We start from the raw sequence: 27,609 nt of genomic DNA, 5'->3' as shown, positions 1-27,609 counted from the left end.
TGTGTGAGTGAAGTTTTGGCAGAAAGAATTTAGATGAAGTCAGTATGAGAAATGATTGCATCATGGCAGGGCTGTGTGCACTGCTCTTGCTCTGATGATGTGTCCTTCTCTATGAGTGGTGGTCTGTTGACCAGGTCCATGTGTGCACAGTGGAAAAGGTGCTTCCCTGCTGTGTGCCCATATATGCATACATTTCTGCTGCCCAAATGCATTCTGTGCCTTGAGATTTACTGGTGTCGTCCACAGGTTGGTTGCCCCTTTGGGAAGAGATGACAAGTCGGAAGAACGCAGAATTAATGACCACTTTCTCCTCTGTGCCAGGCTAATTTCTTCTCTCCTTCTGTGCATCAGTTTCCCATTCTGGGCAGAAAGAAAACACAGAGGTACCACGGCTGGCACAGCGCTGCATGAATATCCCATTGGCATCGCACACACAGCAACACTCACCACGGTAATGAGGCAATGTGACTAATGAAGGAGATGGTACTGAGCTTCACCCTCTACACTTTATTAGTGTTCTCTGTGGGTATCTTTCCCTCTAATTACTCCTTCTTCCATTTTTTGTCTGTATACAATGGGTATTTGGGTTTGCTTTGATTTGTTTTGGTTTTGCTTTCTTTGGACTGTGGGTGTTTTGGCTGTCAGCTGGGCTTTCTCTGCAGTGCAGAAAACACCTACAAAACCACTTGGGACCACAGACCTGACATGTGGGGGGAGCCCATGTTCTCAGCAATTAACCATACACCCATAATGGAGCCAACCCTTAAATACTAACTCCTCATAGTTGTATGCTTGGTCACTGTCCCAAACTATGAAATGTAGGGAGTGCTAACATCACGCACTTGCAGCACGCATGGACATTGCCTTCTTCCTTTGTTCAGCTGAGCCCTCTATAGAGTTTCACCCTTTGATCCAGTGGCTCTCCAGGGATTTCAAAGAAACTCCTCACTTCAGCAACTGGCTCTGGCTGAAGCACCGTGATCTTGGTCCAGTGACTACCCCTCTGACAGTCCGTCCATTTAATTCCTCCCAGATGAAGCCAACAGATGATCCAGAACCAGGAAACCACACTCTGCTGACTGGATTTGTCCTCTCTGGATTGTCCAGATACCCAGAACTGAAGCACTTGCTGTTCTTCACATTCTGCTTCATTTACACCATCACCATCTTTGGGAACCTTCTCATCTTCACGGTCACACTGCACCCCTCCCTCCGCATGCCCATGTACTTCTTCCTCCGGGTCCTGTCCTTCCTGGATATCTCCACAGCATCGGTGGTTGTTCCCAAGATGCTGGTAAACTTCCTGTCAGAGGACAGGAGCATTTCCTACATGGGCTGTGTCGCACAGCTCTACTGTGTGATTTTTTTAGGAGCCACTGAGTGGTACCTTTTGGCAGCCATGGCCTACGACCGTTACGTGGCCATATGCAACCCCCTTAGATATGCAATCATCATGAACAGCAGAGTTTGTCTTTCCTTGGTCCTGCTGTCATGCTGCAGTGGTAATGTTGTGTCCGTGGTGCAGACAGCTTGGGTGTTCGCATTGCCGTTTTGTGGGCCCAGGAAGATTAACTACTTCTTCTGTGATATTCCCCCCCTCATCATGCTCTCCTGCACTGACACTTCTTTGTATGAAAAGCAGATCGTTATAGCCACAGCACTGGTTATCGTTATGCCATTTTGTCTCATTCTGGTATCCTATGCCTACATCATCTCCAACATCCTGAAGATTTCCTCTGCAGAGGGTAGACACAAGATCTTCTCCACCTGTTCCTCACACCTAATTGTTGTAACATTGCACTGTGGAAGTGGGACCTTGATTTACTTACGGCCCAAAGTCAGTTACTCTCAAGACGCAAAGAAATTTATGCCTTTCACATACACAGCCATAATTCCTATGTTAAACCCTCTGATTTACAGCCTGAGGAATAAAGATGTGAAAGAAGTACTAATCAGAATGATGTCTGAGCTGATGAAGAAATAAATCTTTTCTTGTCCGAGAACGTGTGTTTTAAAAATGTTATTTCCACTTTCAGTGGGTGTGTAAGGTTTACTAGCTCACTGGAAACACCAGAAGCAAAGTGTTTCATACTTGAGAATATCTTGTCCTTATTCTTGGCTTCAGAAGCAAATTATTTAGAATTTCCATTTACATTTCTTCCTGAGGAGTATGAAATGTATACCAGACATTTCTTCTAAAACAGAGCAGCCAAAACCCACCCCACTTCCCACATCTTTTTCAGGTATTCAGGCTTGAAGTTCTCACTTTCATTGCAGGAGTTCAGCTGCCCCTCTCACTTAAGATATATTCTTTTACAGTGAACTTTTCAGGATAAGCATACACAATTGATAGTGAGTAGGCAGGTTGCTTTCACTTTTTTTTTCTTTTCATTTTATATGATTTCCATTCCTTCCAGCAGAAAAGGGATCCACTACATGAAAGTGATAAAGACATTACTGCAGTTCTTTAAGAGACTCATGGTTTTTATTGAAGGTGTGGAGAAGGCAAAGGAAAGGAAGAGAAACTAGTGCTCATTTGTTGTTTCTAGCAAGAACTAAGCATTTCATATAGTACAGTGCCCACAAGCATCTTAGAGTCTGAGTCATGGGATAATTAGCATTCTGCATCACTCAGATGGAGAGATTCATCCAGGCACGATCACGGGACAGTTCCAAGAGGAGCAGCTGAGATCTCCACAAGCACACGGAGAAAAAGGTATGCTACGACCTTGGAGTAATCATTTTTGGGGAGGGGGGATGGGTGTGGGGGGAAGAAAATACTGCTAGCCTTCTCTGAGAGAGAAGGACACTGAAACTAGTCTCCTGCATGACCCAGGTAAGTTCTGTGTCCGCAAGTGGCCCTGTGAAAGTGTGGCATCACTCCGTATGTGCCATTTCACCTGGTAATCTCAGCGCCTGGCCAGATTTCCCAAGTAGCTCCTGTGGTTTCTTCTCCAGTGCAGTACAGGGGAAACTTCCATCCCTACGGCCAGGCTCCAGATTTGACATTTTGGTTTCTAAAATTGACTGGGAGCAGAATTTGTGGTTCAGGAATGGGAAAAAAATAAAACCAACAATCCAACAGAAAACCTAAAAGACCTCAATGAGTGTACATCTACAGATGTAGTTTAGTGACCTGTTTATACACTCACATGTACCCATGAGGGTTAAATTTCAGCCTTCTCTGTAGTTGCCTAAAGATAGTGCTATTTTGGATACAATCATGGAGCTTGCTGGTAAAACCCATGGCATACAGGAAACTTTTGTTCCTTTTCACTGATAGCTCACCCTGCGTGAAAGCACTCTAGATGCCATGGGGTCTTAATTTTGAATTTTGCCCTATCCCAGCTGCCTGGTTTTAGATTGTTGCTGAGTCTTACTGAAAGTCAAAGGGATGTAATGAACACATTCAGAAGGAACGTTGGCCCAGGTTTGTGTTTGGACACAATGCATCTCTTTGTGAATGTATCCTTATGCCAGTACTTATAAAAGCATCCAAGACAGTTACTCCTGGTTGAGTCCAGGGGCTTTTACATTAAACTTGGGTCACTTGGTGTGGGATAATGGGGTTTCTGGGTAGGGTAAATAGGAAACAGGGAACTGAAAAGAATAGTAGAACCTACAGAGACGACACATCTGTGACTGCCATGAGAATAAATTCTGTCACCATGGCTTGGTTTTGCATATGAGACAATCTTTAATCATCTGCTTATTGTAAACAAGACTTTCCAAAAGGGAGAAAGGAATCCATAGCATTCTTCCCTATGGATGAAGTTTAGTGACCTGCTGTGAGCCCAGGTTTCTGTTGGGATAGGGTTGCATTACTCTCTTTAAGATCTGTGAAATCCCACATGGTGTTTGTATTGAGTTTATGTGGCTTGGGTTGAGGGTGGAAGTGGGAGGGGAGCTGCAGAGGTGTCCTCAGTGAGAAGAGACCAGGAGCTACCCCCATGTCAGACAGAGCCAAGGCTCCAAGACAGACACACCACTACCCAAAACAGAGCCAATGAGCAATGCTGGTGGCACCTCTGTGATAACATATTTACACCGCACAGCAGCTGTGAGAGAGGAGTGAGAAAATGTGAGAGAAACAGCCCTGCAGACACCAAGGCCAGTGAAGCAGGAGGGGGAAGAAGGGCTCCAGGGGATGGGTGCAGAGCACCTCTTGCAGCCCATGGAGAAGATCATGGTGGAGCAGGTTCTCCCCCTGCAGCCCACGGACAACCACAGAGGAGAGGATATCCACACCACAGCCCACTGAAGACCCCATGCTGGAGCAGGTCGAGATGCCCCGAAGGAAGTTGTGACCAGCGGGGGACCAATGCTGGGGCAGTCTGTTCCTGATGGACTGTGGCCCATTGAAAAGGACCCATGCTGGAGCAGTTCTTGAAGAACTGCAGCCCGTGGGAAGAACCCACGTTGGAGAAGTTCATGGACTGTATCCTGTGGGAAGAACCCCATGCTGGAGCAGCGGAAGAGCATGAGGAGGAAGAAGTGCCAGACAAAACATGTTATGAACTAACTGCAATCTCCATTCCCCATTCCCCTGGGCCACTCAGGGCGAATGAGGTAGAAGAGTCAGGGGTAAAGTTGAGCCTAGGAAGAAGAGAGGTGGTGGGAAGGTGGTTTTAGTTTTGTTTTTATTTCTCAGTTTCCTACTCTGTTATTGACAATAAATTAAATTCATTTCCTAAAGATGAGTCTCTTTTGCCCATGATGGTATCAGATGAGCAATTTGCCTGTCCTTATTTCCTCCCCCGAGTCCTGCTGAGAAAGAGGAGGGACAGAGCAGCTTGGTGTGCACCTGGCAGCCAACTGAGGCCTGTTATTAACCAGCCAGGGAGTAGGCTGGGAGTGCACAAGGAGTTAGGAGGGGACACAGCTGGGACAGCTGACCCCAACTGACCAAAGGCCTATTATCATGATGTCATATACCATATGACATCATGATCAGCCTATAAAGCTGGGGAAAGAAGAAGGAAGAGGGGAACATTTGGAGTGGTGTTGTTTGTTTTCCCAAGGAACCATTACATGTGACGGAGCCCCGCTTTCCTAGAGATGGCTGAACACCTGCCTGCCAATGGGAAGTAGTGAATGAATTCCTTGGATTGCTTTGCTTGTGTGCGTGGCTTTTGCTTTACTTATTAAACAGTCACCTATCCTCTCCCAACACCTGGTGCACTCCCCGCCTGCTCACTGGTGGAGTGGGTATGAGGAGCAGAAATGGCCTTGACTCTGTGTAAGCACTGTTCAACAGTAACGAAAACATCTCTATATTATCAATGCTGTTTTCAGCACAAATCACAAATACAAAACATAGCCCTATACTAGCTACTGTGAAGAAAATTAACTCTATACAGCCAAAACCAGAACAGAGAAGAAAATCCCTGAAAAGAAATTGATGAAATCTGGCTTACTGAAATGCCACAAGGTAGGAAATAGAAAATGTCACTGTTCCAGAAGCAAATCAGGGTCTGACCATGTCTGTTACTCCACAGTCATGCACATGGACATCTGACTACACTGTAGCTGCTCCTCTGACAAGATCATGCCCAAGCTACCTAGTGCACTTTGGTGACTCCGGCTCTCAACCTAAATAGTCTGTCCTCTGGGGAACAAGGAGATCTCGGTGCCCCTCAAGAAAATGGGACCTTGTCTTCTGATGTAGGCCCCCAGATTTCATTCATATCAGCACCCCTTCCATGTCTGGCGCTTTCGCATTCACTTTTCTGGAGGTGTATGACTCCAAGCAAGCTCAGCAATGTCTAGAATAAAGACACAAGATGGACATCTCTTCTTCCAAGTTTTTCTCACTGGTCCAAAACTGCCTTCCTACCTGTATCCTCTTGGACATGCTGAGGCCCGCTGGAAAAGGAAAAGTCAGGGGAGAGTGTCAGGAAGGCAGGGTGAAGTGCTTGTGTGGGTGCACTTTGGCTGCAGGAATGGGATGGCTCCCTGGTGCAGCAGCCACTTCTGCTTCTGGTGGGGAGGTGTTTCCCAACCGGGAACATGGGAGCCTTCCCCTGATCCCACCCCTCCCTCAGCTGCCTCCAACCCCCCCGCAGGGCAGGTGGTACTGGGCAGCTCCCCCTCCCCTGCCCACCCCGTGCGGCACTGCTGCAGTTCTCTCCCCAAGACACCCCTGCCACACACGAGAGTCCTTTCCAAGGCAGCATCCACAGCTCAGAGCCCCCAGGACAGTAAACAACCCAGAGCATTGTCTCTATTAGTGCCCTCTGCTCCTCCCAGCGTGGGTCCCCAGTTTGGGCCCAAAAAGTACCCTCTAAGTGGGTTCCCCATCAATCCCGCTTTCTTCGGGGCTCCACTGACCTCCCAGAGCTGCCCAGTGACCTGGAGCACCCCTACGCCCACTGCCTCCTACCCATCCCAGCAGGCAGGGATGGCAGCATCTCCAGTGCCCCTACCTCATCCCAGCAGGCAGGGCGGGCATCATCCCTGGTTCCTAACTGCATATCCCAGAGTGCGCATTTGGCAGCATTCCCTTTCCTGGAATCTGGCCAGGCACTGCGGCTGTAACCGCAGCTCCCACCCGTCCCTGCTGCTTCCTGCAATGACGCAATGATCAGCCCTCCTCCTCCTCCAAGAGCGCCTGTGAACATCCTTTCCTGCTGCAGCTGACAGGTTTGAGTCCTGGGGCCATTCCCGTGTCTGCTCATTGCTCCTGCTGCAGGCTGCAGTTCCACGGTGAGTGCGTTTGTCTGTGCATCCATCCTTCCTTCCCTCCACGTGGAATGCTTGCAGACCTGTTCTGTGTGCATGTGTGCTTTTGCCTGTCTGTGCTTGCCATACCCTGGCAAAGGCTTGGAGGCTTCCGTGTCTCCATCTGTGTTTGCTGCCCCAAACTGCCAGGCCACTTAGTTCAAATGGTACCTACACATTTGGGATCTCTAAGGTCGCGGACAGCAGGCTATGGTCCAAATTCAAAATGAGGCACATCCTCCATCATGATATCTGTAAATTCAATCTCTTACCCTGACAGAAAATAATGTTTTATAATGATAACAGGGATGTCTGAGCATTCTGTTATTGGAATCCTTAAACGCAGTTGTCAGTAAACCAGGATTTCTACTAAGAACAAAAAACCACAGCTTTAGTTTTGTATCGATTTAGCAACTCTCGGTTTCATCAAATAGGGGCTATTTGCCCAGGAATTCCTCTGACAAAGGTGTCCTCCAGAACTTGGAGGATTATCCAAGTACAGCTTGAAGGATGGATGACTAAAGACAGAAGTCTCTGAGAGCACCAGAGAGAGAGAGTGTGTGCTTCGTTTTTTCATATGAGTAAAGTGAGGAGAATTATACCTGTCCATCTGTTTGGTGGTGAGTGAAGTCCAAATCCCTGGTGTTGGGTTTGGACCTGCTGGCTTTCCTTCATTCCTTTTTTTTCCTTTGACTTTTCTCACTCTCTGCTTTTGCTCTGGGCAGATCCCAAACTTCCACGAAAAAATTACCTTGATTCCTGTGGAGTTGTTTGAGATTCCTGTGTGTTAAGAAAAAGGGGCCATTAACTCAGAAGGTCTGCCTGGGGCAGCGCTGGCCCAGAATAAAAGACTGCTGTTAATGCTGGGCTGAGTCAGGGTAGCAGGAGATGATTCTTCACCTGGGAACTAAAGAGACGTTCCTGATAGCCATTCCCTTGGAAATCCCACCCCAAGCAGGATCATCAAGGGTTCCTCCCAGCTCTCTTGGGTGTTCTGTTATCGTGCCTGGGAGGGAACTGCATAATCATGCATTGCATCCTCCCGGCTGCAAGGTTAGAAGGACACTTTTCCACCCTAAGCCCCGATTTTCTTAACAGTCATCACTTTAATCCTGGGGTAATGGGGTGGCTTTCCATTACTTTGGGTTCCATCTGCCCCAGTACTTGCAGAGCCATCACCTGCTGCGTACTCTGCCGGCTCCGCAGTGGGTCAAGCAGAGTGTAAGGGCCTGTGCCCCCGCACCCCTTGTCCCCAGCCTCCCTGCCACCCATGCGGGGAGCACCTGCCCCTTCCCTGGGCTTGTTCGCAGGGAGCGGGGCGCAGTTAAGGATGGCGCCTCTTCCCTGTGACCGAGGGAGTGGCAGCTAGGGCCGGTGCCCCGTGGCTCGGTGCTTCCCTTCATGCCCCTGCCTTGGCCGTCTCAGTGTCCGGCGTCTGTGCAGAGCTGCAGGTGCTGCACTTGTGCCCCGACCCTGCTGGGGTCCCGAGGTCTCCCATCCCCCTTACCCCGTCACAAGTGGCTCATGTCTCAGCGGTCCCCGGCACTGGCCACCCCCTGCGCCCCCTGCCCCTTTTGCTGCCTGGGCCCCTCTTACACTGCTGGGCCTGCAGCTCCCACAGGGCCACTGCTTTGGCTCCAAGCATCCCCGTGACAGCGCTGAGCACATTACCAACAACTGAACACACCACACGTTTTTCTTGCCTTTTGCTTGCCCTACACTGTGTTTCTTGGTCTGCATTAATACTTCAGCCGGCCTGGGACATCCAGATAATCCCTCCTCACATTCCCAACTCACCAGGAAAACCATCTGGGCCAAGTTTCTTGTGACTGCCCCCCATGGCCCTGTGCAGGGACCAGCCAGGCTCTCAGTCTGTATCTTCCTAATTATCCCGTTTCCAGAAAAGTATTTTTCACTGGGACTTTCTGTCTGTGCAAAATGTTTTGCCCCAGGAGCCAGGTGCTTGTTCACTATGATCCCAGTAAGAAAGACACACAAATTCTGCAAAGTATCATTTGAAATACATTTCTTAGAGCCGACATGATAAAGACAGTATAGATAATCTTACGTCCCCTCAGACGCTGGGAACCCGGGTTGTGCAGCATCAAATGGGCCTCCGGTCAGTACACAGCATATTACAATGCGCATGTTCCAGAGCTGGCTCTTACAGTGAGATGGCTGAAGTTATCCTGCAGCCATGGGATTTGTGCAGCCCAGCACAGGTCTGAAGGCCAAGCTGAATGTGCAGCATGGCACAGTCCTGTCCTGTGCCTCCTTGGGTTAACTGCTATGTGGACCACCAAGTCCTTAATGTACAATGGTGTCCCCATCAGGATCACTATAGCACAGAATGCACATCCCTCCTTCCCTGCCTCATTCTACCTCCCTTCACATTCCCCTCACTCCTCATTCATTCCTGTGCCCCATTCTCACCCCCTCTTTTTGTGCCCTCTGGCAAAAGCCTTGCATTGGTTTAGAACTTAATCTGAATATATCTCGTTTTAAATACCTACATTTCTATATAATAATCTTGAAGTGAATCCTACTCTTGTGATAAGCAGAAGAGGCTCTTGCTCTTATTTAAATTTAGGGATGAGATTTAGTTGTTGAAACACGAGTGTCTAGTATAATTTTAGATGTCCTGTCATTTCCAAGATAGACACGTGATGCCAATATACATAGCACAGGACCTATGGGAGACAGCTAGATAGGATTTCCCCACCTTTGCAAGAAACACTCAGCTGTTCTAGGGCTCCTCACTGCAAATGGCCCTCCTGTCCAATGTTTTGACAGTGGAGTTAAAGCTTTATTCAGTACTGGGAGACTTCCAGACCACTGACCTGTAGAAAGGCTTGTGGCTTTAGACGCCTCTCTTTATCTGCCTAATTGACAGATTAGTCACAAACCGGGCACCTTTTTATCACCCACTCCCTCACATTCCACACAACTGCATTTGCTCATCAATTCCTCCAACAACTTCCTGCCCCCCTCTTCCTTGGATGTGCATCCATGCATCCCAACTACAAATTCATTCATCCATTCCCCTCCCCAATTCCCCATACGTTCACTGTTTTCTGCCATTGACTCTTACTGCCACTAAATATAGCCCCCTCCAACTATCCAACTATGCCACTCTCCTCATACGAATTCATGCATTCTTCCACTCATCCTCCCAGACCGTTCTTCGCCTGCTCTATCTTTCTGCTTCTCTGCCTATTTCTTCCTCTGTCATCATTGGTACTGGTGTCTTCCAGGTGCAATTATCACTCAGGCCCAAACGCATCCCGTGCCTTGTGTCTCAGACTTTGACACATCGTTGCGCCCACCTTCCCTGTGCTCCAATCTGATTTAAGCACCGCCACCCCACTGAACCGATAGGCATTTTTGACACCTGCAATTCCCATCCGACGCCTGTCTCCTACTAATCTGCTACCAGGTTGGTGACAGAGGGGCAAAAAGGATCCTGAGGTGGGATGTGAAGAAGCAAAGAGTCATCTTGTCCCATGTATGCGGGGGTAGCTCCGTACCTTGGAGCAAGGCAAGATGGAGGTGCCCTTTTTTTTTTCCCACAAGGTCCTCATAGCTCACTTCATGCTCTTTCCCACACAGAAGCTGTCTTCAACTAAAGAGTTAAGATGAGGAAAAGTGGCATCCTGAGCAAAAGGTATATGTATAGAGGTGAGTTGGGGCCATAAAGGTGGCATCTGTGAGCAGTGGGGAAGATTTTATCTGGGAGAGCAATGTGGGAAGCAACTGATTTCTTGGGTCATTGACAAGGAGGCATACCTCACCATGTACTGGGAACTCAGGAGCAGGGCCTGTAGTCAGCCTTCACTTTTTCTGGACGACATAGTAAAAGATGTTTTTGTAAGTGTGATTTTGTAAGTGCTGAAGGCTTTCCAGGGAAACCATCACAAAGTGAGGGGATGATGCAGAAGAGACGTCTGGCACTATGGGATGGGGGGGCAACACTCCTCAGTGCTAGGATATTGCATCACCTCTACTGTGGTGCTAAATCATCCACTACTGAATTGTGTTGTGATACCTAGGTACATCACTTGATTGGTGAGTTGCATTGTTCCCTCCAGGTGAACTCTACCATCTTCTGTATACCATCCCCTTCCAAGACATTACAACAACTCCTGTGAAGGTCTTATACCTTCCTTTGCTAACTGTCCCTCTGTTCCTACTACAATGTTATGCCATTCTTGACTAAGACACTACTCCAACGCATTTTGCCATCAGGTTTGACACACCACTGATGCCAAACCTTGCCCTAATACGAGATGCTCTTCATCTCAAACTGCGTGCAAAGGTATGGAGAAGGTTGCCTTTCCATGGGCTGCTGTCATAACAGGAAGACAGATCATCAAATTTGCATGTGCATATTGTTGGCCTCAAATAAAACATATGCTACAGGTATGACAGGTGAGGAAGCGAGGTCATCAAGAAACATCTCCACTGCTGACAATGAAAAGGAGATGAAGTAACTTCCTGTGACTGTACCTCTGATGCCATGCTAAGTGCCCTTGGTATGGTCCCCCCTTCCCTTCCAGTAGTCCAAAATGAGTAGTATATCTACTTAAGTTGAAAATCAAGATAATCTCTTTGGAGCATTAGTCTCAAAGCAGGTGACAGCACCTGCTCCTATCTCTGAGATATGGTCTGAAGGTTTGAGGAGCTGCAGGGCACCTCCTGCAGTTTGCATGAAGCTCTATTGTGGGACTGTCACACTCTATGTGCTGGGGGACAGACAGACTCCTCTCAATGCCATGGAAGGCCTGAACTAAGATGAAGCACAACGCATTTAGGTGATCTGAGGGCACAGTTGTTGTGTGTTGGACAGAAAGGGGCTTAGAAAGATGGGAAACACGTTGACAGCCTCAGGGACTTTTTATTACTATTTGTCAGCTTCTGCAACTGGCATTTCTGTGGCAGGTTTGGACACGAAATTTTTTCCCATTACAAGCAGACACCTCAAATTTAAAGTTTCCTACGTGCAGCCAGGGAATCTGACAGCTGTTGTGTCTTCCTCAGGCTTATTCCAGAGGGGAATATGGTTCTTTTCTTCCTATTCTGAAATGGAGCTGGAAAGTGTGACAGTAAATGTAACCATCCAGGACTTTGTGGCTGATGTGGTGTCTGAGCTGTTTTTCCGCAATACGCACCAAGTCCCTAAGGAGACCATGTTCGTATTTCCTGTGGACTCTGATACTGTTGTACACACCTTCTACGCTACCATGGGGGACACTCGCATTGAAGCAATGCTCTGGGAGAAGGAGGAGGTATTGGGACTGTGGTGAGAGGGGGTCAGCAGATTGGGATGAAGGGTGGAGGTGAGAGAATGGAATCCTGTGGAGGCCTGTGACACAATTTTCTCCCTCTGTGGCAGGCCCAGCAGCTGTGCAGAGCCACTTCAGGCATGGAGAATTTAGGATACCTGCAGAACCAGTGGGATCTTTGGGGTCCTGTGTTCGCTTGTTTCTTGGGGACCCTGCCTCCTAACAGCGAAGTGACCATCAGCCTGTGCTATGTCCAGGAGCTGCCAATGCAGCCTGATGGAGCTGCTCAGTTTTGCTGGCCACACGAGCTCTTCCCCCGGACAAACTACATTAGTGAGTGATCACCCAGGTGCATCCCCTAAGGAGGAACACATCACTGCCCAGCACCCCTCCTGGAGGGGACCCCTATATCTGCACACGTGCCTCAGTGAGAAAATCTGAATATTCCCCCTTGCACTTCATAGTCAGGAACTCCACAGGTCTCCCCATGTATCCCACAGGAAGAGATCCCCACAGATACCTATACAAACCAGTGTCTACAGATTCACCACCACCACCCCCCAACTAAGCACCACAGTGAGGGACATCTCAGAAGCTGCATTTTCCCCCTACCAATGACAAACTGTGCTCCACCATAGCTGTCTGCTGCCCTAGGGTCTCTTCTTTCATCTTCTCACACCTCTTTCTTTCTGCAGGATGGCATTCTTCTGAGGAGGAGACAGAATCTGAAAACCTGCACTTCAGCATCTGTCTGAATTCAGCCCGTGGTGTGTCCCATATAGCCATTAACAGCAGCTACACTCCTCTGCAATACACGACTCCAGATCAAACATCTGCTGTGGTACGGCCCTGCCAGATGCTAGAATATCAAAGGGGAAGAGGATGGAAGGGTCTGCAACCTGCTGATGTTCCTTAGGACTCCTCAGTCCTTTTATTTGTTTCTCTTTCCTCTCCACACCCTGCTTGTCCTCAGGTATCCTTGAAATGTCCACCCTGTATGCAGGCTGATCTGAACGTGCTGGTGTATTACAGAGGGTCTCACACACTCAGCGCAGTGGTGGAGAGGAGAGATCCCAAAGCCCCACCTGGTGAGTGAGGAGGGTGGAAGTGAGCATTAGAGAGAGGCTGTCAGGGAGCCTGGGAGTCTCTGAGGGGCTTTTCAGGCAATAGGTCAAAGCTGAGGGCTATGTGGAGGACAAAAGCAAAGAGACAGAGAAGAAAACTCCAACCTAAAAGTCCTCCTTGTTTCCCCCCACACACTCCAGGCTCTCTGCTGGGAGACCCTGTGGTGATGGTGACACTGATGCCCAGTATTCCTGAGGTCGAGCCCAGTCCAGGCCATCTGGGGGAATTTCTCTTTCTCATGGACTGCAGCCTCTTCCAGGATGCACAGGTACCACCGGAGGAGGTCATCAGGGAGAATTTTCCACGCTGGTCATGCCCAGCTGGTGGGGTTAGAGGCAAGCTACTTCACGTAGCCAGATGTTCTGCCAAGTTTCCCCATCTGAGCTCTGCTCATCCCTCCGTCTGTCTCCAGAACACCCTGCTCTTCCTCCTCAAGAGTTTGCCTCTGGGCTGTTACTTCAACATCTACAGTTTTGGGGCCACTTTCAAAGCCTTCTATCTGTGAGTTGCGGGTGATGATGGGGCAGGGCCAAGGGGTAAGTACAGTATGACTTTTCGAAGTGAAACTATGGGACAAGCTCTTGCTAGAGGGTAGTTATGGGGCAGGATATGTTGGGAGCAGTGAGGGGGTAAGTCCTCTTTTCAGGGTGCTTCTGTAGCACTGGTAATGAGGTAGGGCTTTTCTAGGGAGTGGCCATGTGAGGGTAGCTGTGGGCCAGGTTCTCTCCCCTCTGACACTCCAGGTGCCATCCCACAGGCAGAGTGTGGAATACACGCAGGAAAGCATGGACAATGCAGTGGGGCGCATCTCCTCCATCTGCCCTGATCTGGGGGGCTGTGACCTGTTGGGCCTTCTAAGGTTTATCTACAGCACTCCTCTCCTTCATGGGCACGCCCGCCAGGTATCAGGGGCCAAGTGGTTATGGGGAGGGGAATGAGTGTAAACAATGGGGTAAAGGTAGACGTCAGGGCTCAGGGTGAGATAGTCTGCTGCTGTTTGCACTGGGAGTTGGCATGGCGGGGGGGTGTCCTCATGGCAGAAAGTGACACCATCTTTGGTGTGGGCAGTGTGGGAGGGCTTCTGTGGAATTTGCCTGCACTTGAGGAAGGTGGATTTTCCTTGTGGGGTGCCCCTTTGTGCAAAGAGGTGGCCTGGTGTTAATGAAAGGAGACAAACAATCTCTTTTCCTGCTTCAAGGCCAGTGGGTGTGAGAGGGTAAGGGAGCAAACTGGGAAGGCTTCCTGCATTTTAGAAGGGCGTTTTTCCTCTACGGGGGTGCCCAGCCCTGTCAATCTTTGTTTCCCCTCCTCTCTCCCTCAGCTTTTCATCTTCATTCAAAGGAAGATCTCCAGTGAAGAGGAAGCTGTCATGGCTGAGGTCTACCGTTACCGGGACCACCACCGGTAATGGGGGAGCCCTGTTCCTGTCCCTTAACATACTAATTCACAACCTTCCCCTCCCCTTGACTGTCAGAGTGCTTCAAACGTTCTCTCAGATCCTAGCTTGCCACAGATATTCTCTTTACCTTGGTGGAACTTCAGCAAGGACACCCCCACATGTTTTCCTTACCTCACAAAGAATGCCTGTACTTTTCATCTAGTGAGTCTCCTGTCCCAAACTTTCCCTGCTCTTCTCACCACTTTTCCTCTTCCCTCTCAGCCTGCAATACCTTAACATTCTCTTTGGGCCCAAAACACATTCCCATGATCTCCCTGTCCAGCAGGTAATGTTTCTCACCCCGAAGTGAATGGGGAAACTCCGAGTCAATTCCATTTCTGTTATGTACTATTACCAGTACAGGCTGGGGCTGACCTGCTGGAGAGCAGCTCGGTGGAAAGAGACCTGGGAGTCCTGGTGGACAACAGGATGACCATGAGCCAGCAATGTGCCCTTGTGGACAAAAAGGCCAATGGCATCCTGGGGTGCATTAAAAAGAGCGTGGCCAGCAGGTCAAGGGAGGTCATCCTCCCCCTCTACTCTGCCCTGGTGAGGCCACACCTGGAGTACTGTTACTGTGTCCATTTCTGGGCTCCCCGCTTCAAGAAGGACAGGGAACTGCTGGAGAGGTTACAGCAAAGGGCTACCGAGATGATTAGGGGACTGGAACACCTCTCTGATGAAGAAAGGCTGAGGGACTTGGGTCTTTTTAGTCTGGAAAAAAGAAGGCTGAGGGGGGATCTTATCAATGCTTATAAATACTGAAAGGGTAGGTGTCAGGAGGATGGGACCAGGCTCTTTTCAGTGTTGCCCAGTGACAGGACAAGCAGTAATGGGCACAAACTTGGACGTAGGAAGTTCCATCTCAACATGAGGAAAAACTTCTTTGCTGTGAGGGTGGCAGAGGCCTGGCACAGGCTGCCCAGAGAGGTGGTGGAGTCTCCGTCTCTGGAGACGTTCAAAACCCGCCTGGACACATTCCTGTGCAACCTGCTCTAGGTGACCCTGCTGTAGCAGGGGGGCTGGACTAGATGAAATCCAGGGGTCCCTTCGAACCCCTATCATTCTGTGATTCTGTAATTCTGTGATTAGAAGTATTCTTACCTCTCCAGATTTTGTCCTTTGTACCACTCTTGTCCTTCATACCTCTCACCTTTGTCCCATCTCTAACGTCCTCCTTTTTCCTGTACAGGTGTTTCTGTTTTCCTACTAACCGATGTGACAGCTTCAACCTTTCCCAGGCCATGGCCCTGGAGACCAAAGGTGAATGTGTGTGCATCCACTCTAGGATGGACATGACATCCGAGGTAATGACCCAGGTACCCCTCTGCTCTATTCAATACCTCCCATGGCTCTCCTAGACATGGAAGGCAATCTAGATACCACCATCCATTCAAACTCAGAGATCCACCTCCAACTTCTCCCCCCGCCCCAGAACTGGGAGTGAACCTGAGTGATCTGTGCTCTCTTCTTCCCCTTACCAGGCAGTGAAATGCTTACAGAGGGCATTGCAGCCTCTGGCAAGTGGGATCTCACTACACTGGGAACTTCCACCTGGCCTGGAGGTGTCAATGATCAGAAAAGCTCCTGACATGATCTTCCAGGGACATAAGAGCTCCATCTATGCCCAGATCCATGGGCAAACACAGGTGAGATTGATCCAGGAACGATATGCACTGGGGCAGGGCTTTCTGGAAAGTAAAGGACCCACTGCCTGTTTCATCTTCCCAGCACTCAGAGTCGTTCACCTCCACTATACCTGAGAGACACCATGATAGGGCTCTTCTGACCCCCCTTCTTTCCCTCAGAGACACCACTGCTGCTGCTCCAACCATGGACATCTACTACATTAATAGATCAGGCTACCTAGGTAGCCAGGCTGCCTGTGCCTTGCAGATGAATATTTCTGTCTGACTCTTTCCCCTGTGTCGCCAGGATCCAAAAGTGGGTGAGGGAGCTGTGACCCTTCAGTACCACGTGGGCAGCCAGTCCTTTGATTACACGCTCAGATTCTCACTGTCCCCATCAGCAGACAACAGGTGAGAGGGTAACACACTTGCCCATGAGTTCTGGAAGAGGGACAGCAGGTGTCCCTCTTCCTTCCCGCTTGCATCCTTCCTGCTGTAGCCTGAGGTGGGAAGAGGATCTGGGCATTCAGTGCTCCCCTGTTGTCCCCTCTGCCCTGACCTCGGGAGATGACCTGTGTGACCATTGCCCCGCTGCTCCCTCCTCTTTACTCCACGTGTCCTGCGCCCCTCTCCAAGGTGAAGCCAAGGACTAACTCCCTGCCCCTGCAGGCTACCTGTGCACCGCATGGCCATGATGCACCTGCTGTGGAAACTGGCCTGGGAAGGGACAAGCAGGACAGAGAAGGATATCTGGCACAATGCAGTTAAGTCCAGCCTCAGCCTGGGGGTCTTGTCCCCCTTCACATCCATTGTGGCAGTACGCATGAAACAGAGGGATGCCTGGCACCACGGTAAGGCCAGAAGCAGTGGGGACAGGACTGGGAGGGGAAAGTGGGGCTTGTTGGTCTGATGCCTCCTCACCATCTGCAGCCCTCTATCCTGTGGACCTGACCACCCTTTTGGCTATCTCTAGTACCTCTGGATCTAACCCCCATCTCCTTGCTTCTCTCCCCAGATTCTTTGCCTCCAGACTCCTCAATGTTTTTCTCTCCCTCTTGCAACCTGGTTCCCTGCCAGCTGCTCTGGTTAAGTAGCTTCAGGCCTGCGTTGTTCAAGTCCACCAAGTTTTGGATGGTCCAGAAGTGCCAGTTCTTGCTTGACATACTTGATCGCAAAACCCCGGACACTGAGGCACTCACTCAGCTTTCAGCAACCTGTAAAGGTAAGGAGAAACTTCTCAGCCAGGCATTCTCAAAATGTATTGGTCTAGGGTTGAACTCCCCTTTCAGCATTTATCTTCTCACCAGACTTCTTGATTGTCATTGTGCTGGGGACAGATGGAGTGACAGACTAAGCAAACTCCTACATCTCAATTCTGGGCTGGAAATTGAGAATCAAATGCCTTATTACTTTTCTGAAGTAACCTTATTCTTGTCTTCAGCTATCCTTAACTCCATACCCAAACACTAAGTTCGTCACAAAATATCTGCATGAATCTTTAGCTTTATCCTCATACAGTTCAGCAAAAATGAGCCAGCTAGCGCAGCGTTTGCACAGCAGTTTCCGTACTTCCTTTTCTTCCAGCCTTCTGCTTGTCCAGGTCTCATCTTCTGATCTCCAAGGATCACCTGCTGGGAACTTCTTGTGATTTCTGTTGACGAGTGTTAGCTTCTGTAGACTTGTACTTCAGTCATCTCTAACGATCGGCTTCTGCTGACTGTTTCCACATCAGGGAGTGTGTCTGCTTACTGTTTTCAAGAAACTTCTCACAGTGGGAGAAGGTGTCAAGCACTTTTTCAGCTGGTGTTGCAATATATCAGGTAGGCAAGAACTTACAGCTAGTTAACAGAGACATAGCAGTTGTCTCAGCAGTTAGTGCAGCAGGGATGCAGAGGGGTCCATCAGCTGTTCAATCCTGCGTGGGGCTGAGTGAAGCTTGTGCAGCATGCGACACAACACCCTCTCCAGCACTAACTGGTGCATTTACCCTTGGTACATTGGAAGCCTCAGGCCAGACAGACCATAAAAGTAAGATAGTGCTGCCTAGGTCTTGAACTGAAGAGAGAAGAAGCTGGTGTTTCACCCTGGGGCTGGGGCAGAAGTGCCCTCCTCTATTGGAGGTATGTTGTGGTCAAGGCTCGGACTTGCTAACTGGAGGAGCTAGAAGGAAGAAGTAAGCACACTGCACACTGTCAGGGTGAATGAAGAGGAGATTGTCCTGTTTTTTATGGAAAGTCTGCAGAGAAAAAAGCCTGAGTTATGTGAAGCAAGGAGGATGGAAGATCTGGAGGATGTAGTGAAAAGAGGGAAAGGTACCTTGTGGCTTCTGACAGTAGGGGGAAGGCTTCTGCTCAACCTGCAGACCTACAGCTTCAGAGTAGGTATAGTGCCTGGGCACTGGTGAGGACAAACAAGGCCTGTCAGGAGAGGCATCCAGAGCCAGCTGAGCCTGAACCTAGTGTCCAAGCAGAGGGGAAAGGCATGTCATAGTTACTGGAAATTGTCTCCTGCAGGGGATGGACACATATATCTCACATATAACCTCACACTTCCGGATGCTCATCAGAGGCCAGGACTGAAGAATCTGCAGAGACTGCCAAGGCTATTACCCATTGCTGCTCTTCTCTGTGGACAGCAATGGCACTAACAGGGATAACCTGGAGCATATCATGTGCAATTATGGAACCCTGTGGGAGAGGGTGAAGGGCATGGGAGCCCACATGGTGTTCTTCAGTTCTTCCAGTGAAAGAGAAAGGATTGGTAGAAATTGACTCATCCTACAGGTCAATTGGATGCATAGCTGGTGTCACATGCAGGACTTTTACTACCATGACTGCAGGACCCTCTCTGAGGAACAAGTGTTACTGAAAAGGAACAGGATTGGTCTGACCACGTGGAACAAAAGTGCCCTTGCAAACAGGCTTGCAAACCTAGCAAGGAGGACTGTAAAGCAGGTTTGTTGAGGAAGGGCTACAGTAACCTGAAGAAAAGTGGGGGCACAAGGGGTTGAGAAGATGTGTTTACGGGACAGGAAGACAGGGAAGCCTCTCATACTTCCCTGGCACCTCTGGCACCTCTCCTATGAAGACAGGCTGAGAGAATTGGGGTTGTTCAGCCTGGAGAAGAGAAGGCTCGAGGGACACCTTTTACTGGCCTTCCAGTATTGGAAGTGTGCCTACAAGAAAGATGGAGAGGGACTTTTTACAAGGGTATGTAGTGATAAGACGAGGGGTAATGGCTTCAAATTGGAAGAGGGTAGATTTAGATTAGATATCAGGAAGAAATTTTTCACTATGAGGGTGACGAGATACTGGCACAGGTTGCCCAGAGAAGTTGTGGAGGTCTGATCCCTGGAAATGTTCAAGGCCAGGCTGGACGGGACCTCTAGTGGGAGGTGTCCCTGCCCATGGCAAGGGCGTTAGAACTGGGTGATCTTTAAGGTCCCTTCCAACCTAAACCATTCTATGATTCTATGGTTCAGGTAGTTACAGAGAGCGACAAGGTCTCCCCGTCAGCCTCCTTTTCTCCAGACTAAACAACCCTAGTTCCCACAGCCGCTCCTCATAAGGCTTGTGCTCCAGACCCCTCACCAGCTTTGTTGCCCTCCTCTGGACATGCTCCGCTCCAGCACCTCAGTGTCTTTATTGTACTGAGGGGCCTGAAACTGAACACAGTATTCAAGGTGTGGCCTCTCTGGTGCCGAGTACAGGGGGATGATCCTACTCACCACACTGTTCCTGATACAGGCCTGGATGCTGTTAGCATTCTTGTCCACCTGGGCACACTGCTGGCTCATACTCAGTCGGCAGTCGACCAACACCCCCAGGTCCTTTTCCACCGGGCAGCTTTCCAGCCACTCTTCCCCAAGCCTGTAGCACTGCATGGGGGAAGGAGTAACATTAGTGATGCTCATGGGAGGAATTAAGGGTGTTCAGAGGGAATTATGCTGAGTGAACTAGAGCTTATAGGGCAGATTTTTAGTATGCTTATGAAGGACTGGGAAAATCTGTGGATGCTCTGGGAGGGATGCTTGTGGAGGACTAGAAAAGATTGGGAAAGCACAGAGACGATGGCGTATATCTATTAAGTGTATCTGGAGAAGGCAGAATTTAAGGTTATGAGCTGTTGCCTGTCTCATATGAGCTACGTGGAAGTTTTTGTCTTCCAGACCAGAAGCCTCCTCCTGAAGAGCAGCCAATGGAAGAACCAACAGCATTTAAAATGAGTTGGGACTGGACAATCTCACCACTGTCAACAAGACTGTGCGACTTCTCTAGGCTTAGGGTAGTGGTGGCACTCCAGAAAGCAAATGGCTCCTGGGCCCTCACCACAGCTCTGGCCTCTGCCCTGGGACTCAGCAAGGCTGATGTTGAGCTACAAAGGCCCAGTGCGGTAAGCAGATCAAGGGCAGGAGTGAGGCACTGTCATGAGCTGAACCTTCCTCTGCTCCAAGTTTCCAGTCTAAGCTGAACCGAGAGGAAGAGATCAAAGCAGTTGGGATATAGAGCCTCTTTGCTTGTGGAAGCGGGGTATGGGGGCTGTGGGGCAGAATCCGCAGAGACACCTGGGAACTTTCCCTGTGAGGATTTCAGAAGCTTAGGGATTTTCTGTGTACATGTGGAGGTCTTACTTTTTAAATGTGCTGGTTTAGGTTTGATCTTTCTTTTTCTTTCTTCCACCTGATTGTTCTGGTTTCCCCCACAGGATGTGCAGCCAACTGTCTGGGCAACAGTTTTGGCTTTAGTCTGGTTGCATCAGTATAAATGGAAAGTGTCTTGGTCAGAGATTCTGGAGACCAAAGCGCGTAGCTGGCTGCGGGACCAAGCTGGTAAGAAGATTTTATTGGGAGGAGTCACGCTTTGGGCCTTCCCCACCAAATCTACAGCTGACAGCTGTTGACCCATGTCCTTCTTTCCCAGTGCTCTTGCATGGCTATTTGTCAATACACAGCCTTTCCTCACTGAGTTGTTGTCACCCTCTACTTTTCCTCTCTGCTTACAGAGGTTCAGCTGGATGCATGTCTGGAGGCAGCAAATTCCCTGCTAGGCTGCTTTGTGGAGCCCACCATCTTCAGGATTCGAACTTACCCTGTTACTGCGGGCGGGCAACAAGCTGTGTAGGAACACAGCCAGAACAGCTGACCCAAACTAGCCCAAGGCATATTCTGTAGCATTAACATCATGCCCTTGCGGGAGTGACTGAGTGAATGGCTGCGTGGGTGCTCAGATGCTGCATGGGGCCAACCCACTGCAGCTGACTTGTTCACACATATGCTCTCCACCATAATATGCGAGTTTCCACTGGGCTCTGAAAAATAACCCTAAATACATACACTAAACTTTGCTTCATTTTTCCACATTCTGCTTTTCTCTGAGGTTTACCCACACAGTCATCTGCTGAAAATACCAGATCGCAGGGAGAAAAGTCGTGCTCAGATACAACAGAAAAACACCTTCTACACGAATCAAGCTATCTATCTATCTGTCTATGTATGTACTTTTTTTCTGCCTTTTATAGAAATGTAAGATCAATATTATTTGGTTTTGCATATTCACTCATCCCCACAAGCTAGAGGATTTTTTTTTGTTTTGTTTTGTTTATTTTTAAAGGGGTCAAATATAGGGGTGGATTTCACCGTATCACTGTAGGGCCTACCGTAGGTGCCCAGTGCCATTTCTGCTGTTCTGAGGTATCTGAAACACCTGCCAGATAGGAGCTAGGATATAAAGGACTGATTTTCTGAGGTGGCAGGTGGAGAGTGAATGGAATACCATGTGTCATGGGATTCAGTTGCCTATATATGGTTGTTCTAGGATTTTCAAGTGTATTTGGTTTACATGGCAAGGTTTCAGTAGCAGTGGGTTTGCAGGGGTGACCTCTGTGGTAAAAGGCTGCCCCATGCCAGTCACAGAGCATTCCAAAACAGACCCACTGCTGGCCAAAGATGAGCCAATCAGCAAAGCTGGTGGCGTCCCTATAAAAGCATATTTAAAAAAAGATAAAAAATGCCACACAGCCAGAGAAGGAGGGGGGAAAAAAAATGAGAATAGCAGTGCAAACACCAAGATAAGAGGGGAAGGAGGAGGCATTTCCCTAAAGTCCATGGTAGAGCAGATATTCATGCTGCAGCCCATGGAGGGCCCCATGCAGATGGATGTTTACTAAAGGACTTGCAGACCATGGAGAGGACCCATGCTGGAGCAGAAGAAATGTGTAAGGAGGAAAGCGCATCAAAGAGAAAATGCTATGTGTTGATCACAGCTCCCTGTGTTCCATCCCCCCTGTACAGATGGCAGGGGCATGGGGTAGAGGAGAAGGCAGGAGCTAAGGAGTGAAACTGAACCTGGGAATATGGGGACAGGGGGGAAGAGTGGTTATGTTTTTGGTTTTGTTTCTCAGCATCCTATTCTATTTTTAATTGTCAATAAATTATATTAATCTTGCCCAAGACAAGTCTGTTTTGCCTGTGATGGTAATTGCCAAGCAATCTGCCTGTCTTTTTCTTGACCCTCATTAGTTCATCTTATTTTTCTCCTGCTGTCTTATTGAGAAAGACGAATGAGAGAATAGCTGTATGGGCATCTGGCAGCTAGCCAAGGTCAAACCCTAAGAAAAAAAAATCATCATATTTTAACAGTGGTTACTTTTCTACATCTACACTTTTTATACTGATTGTTGGGGAAGTTGAATCTCACACTTAAGATTAGATCAAATTTACCCCATATGCATGGATGGTTACAGTATCCCAGAAATCCCCCAAAATATTAACACAAAGTTGATTTTCTACCCCACAACCTTTTGATGGCTTCCTGGACCTCCTTATTTCTCAAGCTGTATATAAGAGGATTAGGATCACAGTTTTATAGCAGGTGGAGAACGCTTAATTCAGATATAGGGAAATACTGGTAGGTAGTAATACACACATGATAGCAAGAATCCCATAAAAAGTAGTGACCACAGTGAGGGGATATGAACTAGTACAAATGGTTTTCTGCAGCCCCATTTTGGCCACCAAAAATCAAATTCAGCTTCAATACAATGATCACCAGGGTGACTGCAAAGGCAGTAATTCAGAAAAGAGCTTTGAGCGCTGAAAAAATATTCCGGTTCATTATAGCTGTATAATGAAGAGGTTTACAGATAGCTAAATAGCAATCACACAGCATCATGACTAATCGAAGACATTCAGTTCCTCCCAAGGAGACAAACATATAACTGTGCAGTATAGTCCCTGAAAGAGAGGCTTCTCCTCTGTGAGGAAATTGGTTAGCATCCAAGGAACAGTACTGTCTGTATAGCAGGTCTCACAGAAGGAAAGACTACTCAAGAAAAAATAAATGGGGTTGTGGAGGCTTTAGTCAGCATATATGGCAAGAGGGAGAAGAGTGTTCCCAGAAATGACTACAAGTCAAAAAAGCAAGAGCAATACAGAGTGCCGTCTGGTTAAAATCCCAGTGGACTGAATTCTGTCACAGAAGTTCTGTTCCTTGGGTCAGCATGTAGAAGGGATCAGGAGGACAGAGACAATGTCATACAAATGAAAACTGTAGGAACTTAGGGAGAATTACTACAATGACTTCACTCCAACCTTGGCGAGAGTCTGACATTAAGCAAACTAGATTTATCTTCCTCACTAAGACAGCATCACTGTGTCATCGTTTAACCCCAGCCAGCAACTAAGCACCACACAGCCAGTAACTCACTTCCCCCTGCAGTAGAATGGGAGAGAGAATCAGAAGTACAAAAGTGAGAAAGCCCGTGGATTGAGATAAAAACAGTTTAATATGTAAAGCAAAAGCTGTGCACGCAAGCAAAACACACCACGGAATTCAGTCACTGCTTCCCATTGGCAGGCAGTTGTTCAGCCATCCCAAGGAAAGCAGTGCTCCATCACACATAATTGTTCCTCGGGAAGTCAAACACCATCACCTAGACGTGTCCCCCCCCCTTCCTTCTTCTTACCCAGCTTTATACGCTGACCATGACATCATATGGTATGGAATATACCTTTGTTCAGTTGGGGTCAGCTGTCCCAGCTGTGTCCCCCTCAGCTTCTTGTGCACCCCCCAGCCTACTCACTGGTGGGGTGGTGTGAGAGGCAGAAAAGACCTTGACACTGTATAAGTACTGCTCAGCCAGAACTAAAACATCCCTGTGTTATCAACACTGTTTTCAGCAAAAAACCAAAACATAGCCCCATACTAGCTACTATAAAGAAAACTAACTCTACCCCAGCCAAAACCAGCAGACACCGGAGACGATTTATCCTCCTTCATGCACAGATTCTTATCATTCAATTCAGAATTGGCCTTTGAATGGTAGCGCCTGGACTTTTCAATAGACAAACTACACTAGAGTAAATTTCCCCTATTCGGTTATGTTTAGCCATTTAAATAATTTTCCAAAAATGTCACAGAATCATGTAACAATTAGGTGGGAAGGGAACTCTTGAGTTCATCTAGTCCAATCTCCCCCTGCTCAAGCAGTGTCAGGTAGAACAGGTTCCAAGAATGTGTTCAGTCAGGTTTTGAATATCTCCACAGATGAAAATTCCACATCGTCTTTGGGCCACCTGCTTCCACTGTTCGACTACCCCTACAGTAAAAATGGTTTTTGTTGTGTTCAGCAAGTCACTGTAAGAAAGGTAATACTCCATTTTTATTTTATTTTTGTTAAGATTACTACTAAACTCAAAGCTCATATTCCTGAAACTCTCCTATTGTTATTTGCTTGCATTTCATTTGCCCTTTCTCACTCCCTTTGATACTAACAAGCAAATTAAACAGGGCTTGCCTCAGGATGGACATCAATATCTGATTTTCCATCTCTACAAACTTTTTAGATTTGGAAATTTGCCTTAAAAAAGTTCAAATACAATGATTCTGACTGTAGGTACTGGTGTTTTCATTTGCAACCATGTAGCGTTATCAGAATTGCTGAAAAATTTCCTTATTTTTTTCCTACTCCGTTCAGGACAAAAATCTCAGTATGTATCGTTTGAGAATGTTTTCATAAAGAAGAAATAAGTCACCCTGAAAGTGACACTGGAAGTCAAATCCACAAAACCTCTTTTTTTCCCCCCCCGTAGAACTAGCAACATAAAATATGCCTAGATGCATGTCTTAGATGGTGAACAGGGATGGAATTCACAGTAAGTACTTTTTTCATTAATTTCATTTTTTCATTTTCATATAGTGAGTGTAACATACTGAAAACACTTGAAGAGAAAAAAAAATGCATCCCTTGCCACTTCATAGGTTAGCTAGGTTTCACTTTTCTTTATTCAAGAAAGTTACATTTTACTTCAGCTTACTGTGTGTCTTTTATTTCAAAAAGACAGCATTCCCCAGCCTACCAACATTAGAATGGTGTGGTCATATGCGTGCTAAGATCACCACCTGCAGTTTCCCTCCAAACAGTAGAAGGCATTGGAATTTGAATGCACTTGAAATGCATTTCAAATTTCAAACTCAATTTGAAAGCATTGAATTTGGATGTCAGAGCTACCAGATCCTGATGAAGAGAATATGACCAGAAAATAAGCCTCCACTCCGGGCTAGGGCAGCAATGGTATCAGGGGAGATACGAACGATACAAGAGGTATCTCATGTCACTGGAAAGTCACTTGGACTTTGAGGAAAAATAACTAAAAGCTACTTGAGCATGCAATTGCCAAGTATACGGTGTGTTCTTACATCATAAAGAAATAAAAAAATGTAAGTGTGCAGGGAAGACAGAGTTGATTTGAGGTAATTGCCTGGCATTTATTTAAGGAATCACCCTGCAGTCCTTTGACAGCTGGTGCTCTTCTTGACATTCAGGAGAGATTTCTTGGGCTTCCCTGTAAAACCCTTTGTTTCTGAAAGACTCTGGCTGCAGCTCAGCAGTCCTCATCAGAGAAGCAGACGCATCTTCAATAAAAGCAGAAGTAGTTGAGCTACTGAGGAATCTTTCTTGCTTCTGGCTGAATGCTTTACTGGCTGAATGGCAGAGCTCGGAGGGTTGTGATCAGTGGTGCAGACTCTAGTTGGAGGCCTGTAACTAGCAGCGTTCCCCAGGGGTCAGTACTGGGCCCTGTCTTGTTCAATATATTCATCAATGACCTGGATGAAGGGATAGAGAGCACCCTCAGCAAGTTTGCTGATGACACAAAGCTGGGAGGGGTGGCTGACACAGCAGAAGGCTGTGCTGCCATTCAGTGAGACCTAGACAGGCTGGAGAGTTGGGCGGAGAGAAACCTTATGAAATTCAACGAGGGCAAGTGTAGGGTGCTGCACCCGTGGGGGAATAACCCCACACACCAGTTAGGGGCTGACCTGCTGGAGAGCAGCTCGGTGGAAGGAGACCTGGGAGTCCTGGTGGACAACAGGATGACCATGAGCCAGCAATGTGCCCTTGTGGACAAAAAAGGCCAATGGCATCCTCAGGTGCATCAAGGAGAGTGTGGCCAGCAGGTCGAGGGAGGTCATCCTCCCCCTCTACTCTGCCGTGGTGAGGCCACATCTGGAGTACTGTGTCCACTTGTGGGCTCCCTGGTTCAAGAAAGCCAGGAAACTACTGGAAAGAGTCCAGCAGAGGGTTATGAAGATGATCAAGGGAATGGAGCACCTCTCTTATGAGGAAAGGCTGAGAGACCTGGGTCTGTTTAGCCTGGAGAAGAGAAGACTGAGAGGGGGTCTCATTAATCCTTATAAATACCTAAAGGGTGGGTATCAAGTGGATGGGGTCAGATTCTTCTCAGTGGTGCCTGGTGACAGGACACGGGGCAATGGACACAAGCTAAAACACAGGAAATTTCACCTAAACATGAGGAAAAACTTCTTTACTTTGTGGGTAACAGAGCACTGTAACAAGCTGCCCAGAGAGGTTGTGGAGTCTCTGCCTCTGGAGGCATTCTTGTCCAGCCTGCTCTAGGTGAACCTGCTTGTCCCTTCTAGGTGAACCTCGTTCACCTCTAGGTCCCTTTGAACCCCTACAATTCTGTGATTCTCTGATTCTCTCCTTCCATCCCTCTCAATGCACATTTCACATCTGAACTCCTGATTCAGCCGATAGGCAAAAACACCACAAGGGAATCAAGAATTTCTGTGTTCAAGAATAAAAGCAAAGATGTTTGGTGATAACTGAAAGTATTTCTGGTTCATCCTTGCTGACTAGATAATGCTGCTACCAGAAACAGAGTGCAGAAATCAACCTAATATCATGGAGTCTTGATATTTGAGTATCCTTGCATTTGAGTACCTTGCTGAATAACGGGTTTCCTTTTCCTGTTTTTCCTCATCATTTACAGGGTTTCTGTGGATGGAAACATCCTTATGTTTCCTAGTTGTAACTGATCAGCACCTTTAAGCATCAATGTACCTTTTTCTAGGGAAGCTGTTGTCCTTGAAGACTGATTATACCTTCACCATCCTGC

General features: G+C 48.0%; 2 protein-coding genes and 1 long non-coding RNA gene across 11 annotated transcripts; all 3 read left to right on the top strand.

Annotated features, from left to right (window-relative positions):
• Positions 1-1,033: 1,033 nt before the first annotated feature.
• LOC141732742 (olfactory receptor 10A7-like) lies at positions 1,034-1,984 on the top strand. Its single transcript, XM_074562062.1, has one exon. It carries the CDS (start codon positions 1,034-1,036, stop codon positions 1,982-1,984), a length of 951 nt encoding a protein of 316 aa, XP_074418163.1.
• Positions 1,985-2,575: 591 nt separating this feature from the next.
• Positions 2,576-4,695, top strand: LOC141732890 (uncharacterized). The gene is made up of 2 exons (XR_012584180.1): positions 2,576-2,716; positions 4,059-4,695. It is a non-coding gene; the product is annotated as an uncharacterized LOC141732890 (long non-coding RNA).
• A 1,913-nt stretch (positions 4,696-6,608) lies between these two features.
• On the top strand, positions 6,609-22,646 carry LOC141732889 (von Willebrand factor A domain-containing protein 5A-like). Of its 9 annotated transcripts, none has more exons than XR_012584179.1 (18): positions 10,188-10,398; positions 11,758-12,005; positions 12,113-12,335; positions 12,698-12,843; positions 12,976-13,090; positions 13,268-13,395; positions 13,540-13,628; positions 13,885-14,029; positions 14,449-14,531; positions 15,758-15,872; positions 16,050-16,214; positions 16,501-16,604; positions 16,863-17,044; positions 17,209-17,415; positions 17,778-18,013; positions 20,362-20,585; positions 20,898-21,021; positions 21,195-22,646. XR_012584179.1 is itself a non-coding variant. In XM_074562376.1 (17 exons), exons 3-17 carry the CDS (start codon positions 12,143-12,145, stop codon positions 21,311-21,313), a joined length of 2,139 nt encoding a protein of 712 aa, XP_074418477.1. In that variant the 5' UTR covers positions 6,609-6,705; positions 10,330-10,398; positions 12,113-12,142; the 3' UTR covers positions 21,314-22,646. The 9 variants fall into 9 exon arrangements, 5 of the variants coding, with proteins under 5 accessions (XP_074418477.1, XP_074418473.1, XP_074418474.1 ...); XR_012584177.1 differs by lacking the exon at positions 10,188-10,398 and adding an exon at positions 18,707-19,147 and having other exon boundaries at positions 10,407-12,005; XR_012584178.1 differs by lacking the exon at positions 10,188-10,398 and adding an exon at positions 18,707-19,402 and having other exon boundaries at positions 10,407-12,005.
• Positions 22,647-27,609: the final 4,963 nt, after the last annotated feature.

This window comes from Larus michahellis, chromosome 18 (assembly GCF_964199755.1).
Source record: "Larus michahellis chromosome 18, bLarMic1.1, whole genome shotgun sequence".
In the NCBI taxonomy this organism is placed as follows: Eukaryota; Metazoa; Chordata; class Aves; order Charadriiformes; family Laridae; genus Larus; species Larus michahellis.
Note: the sequence above shows the minus strand (reverse complement) of the source record. Positions and strands in the feature narration are given on the sequence as shown.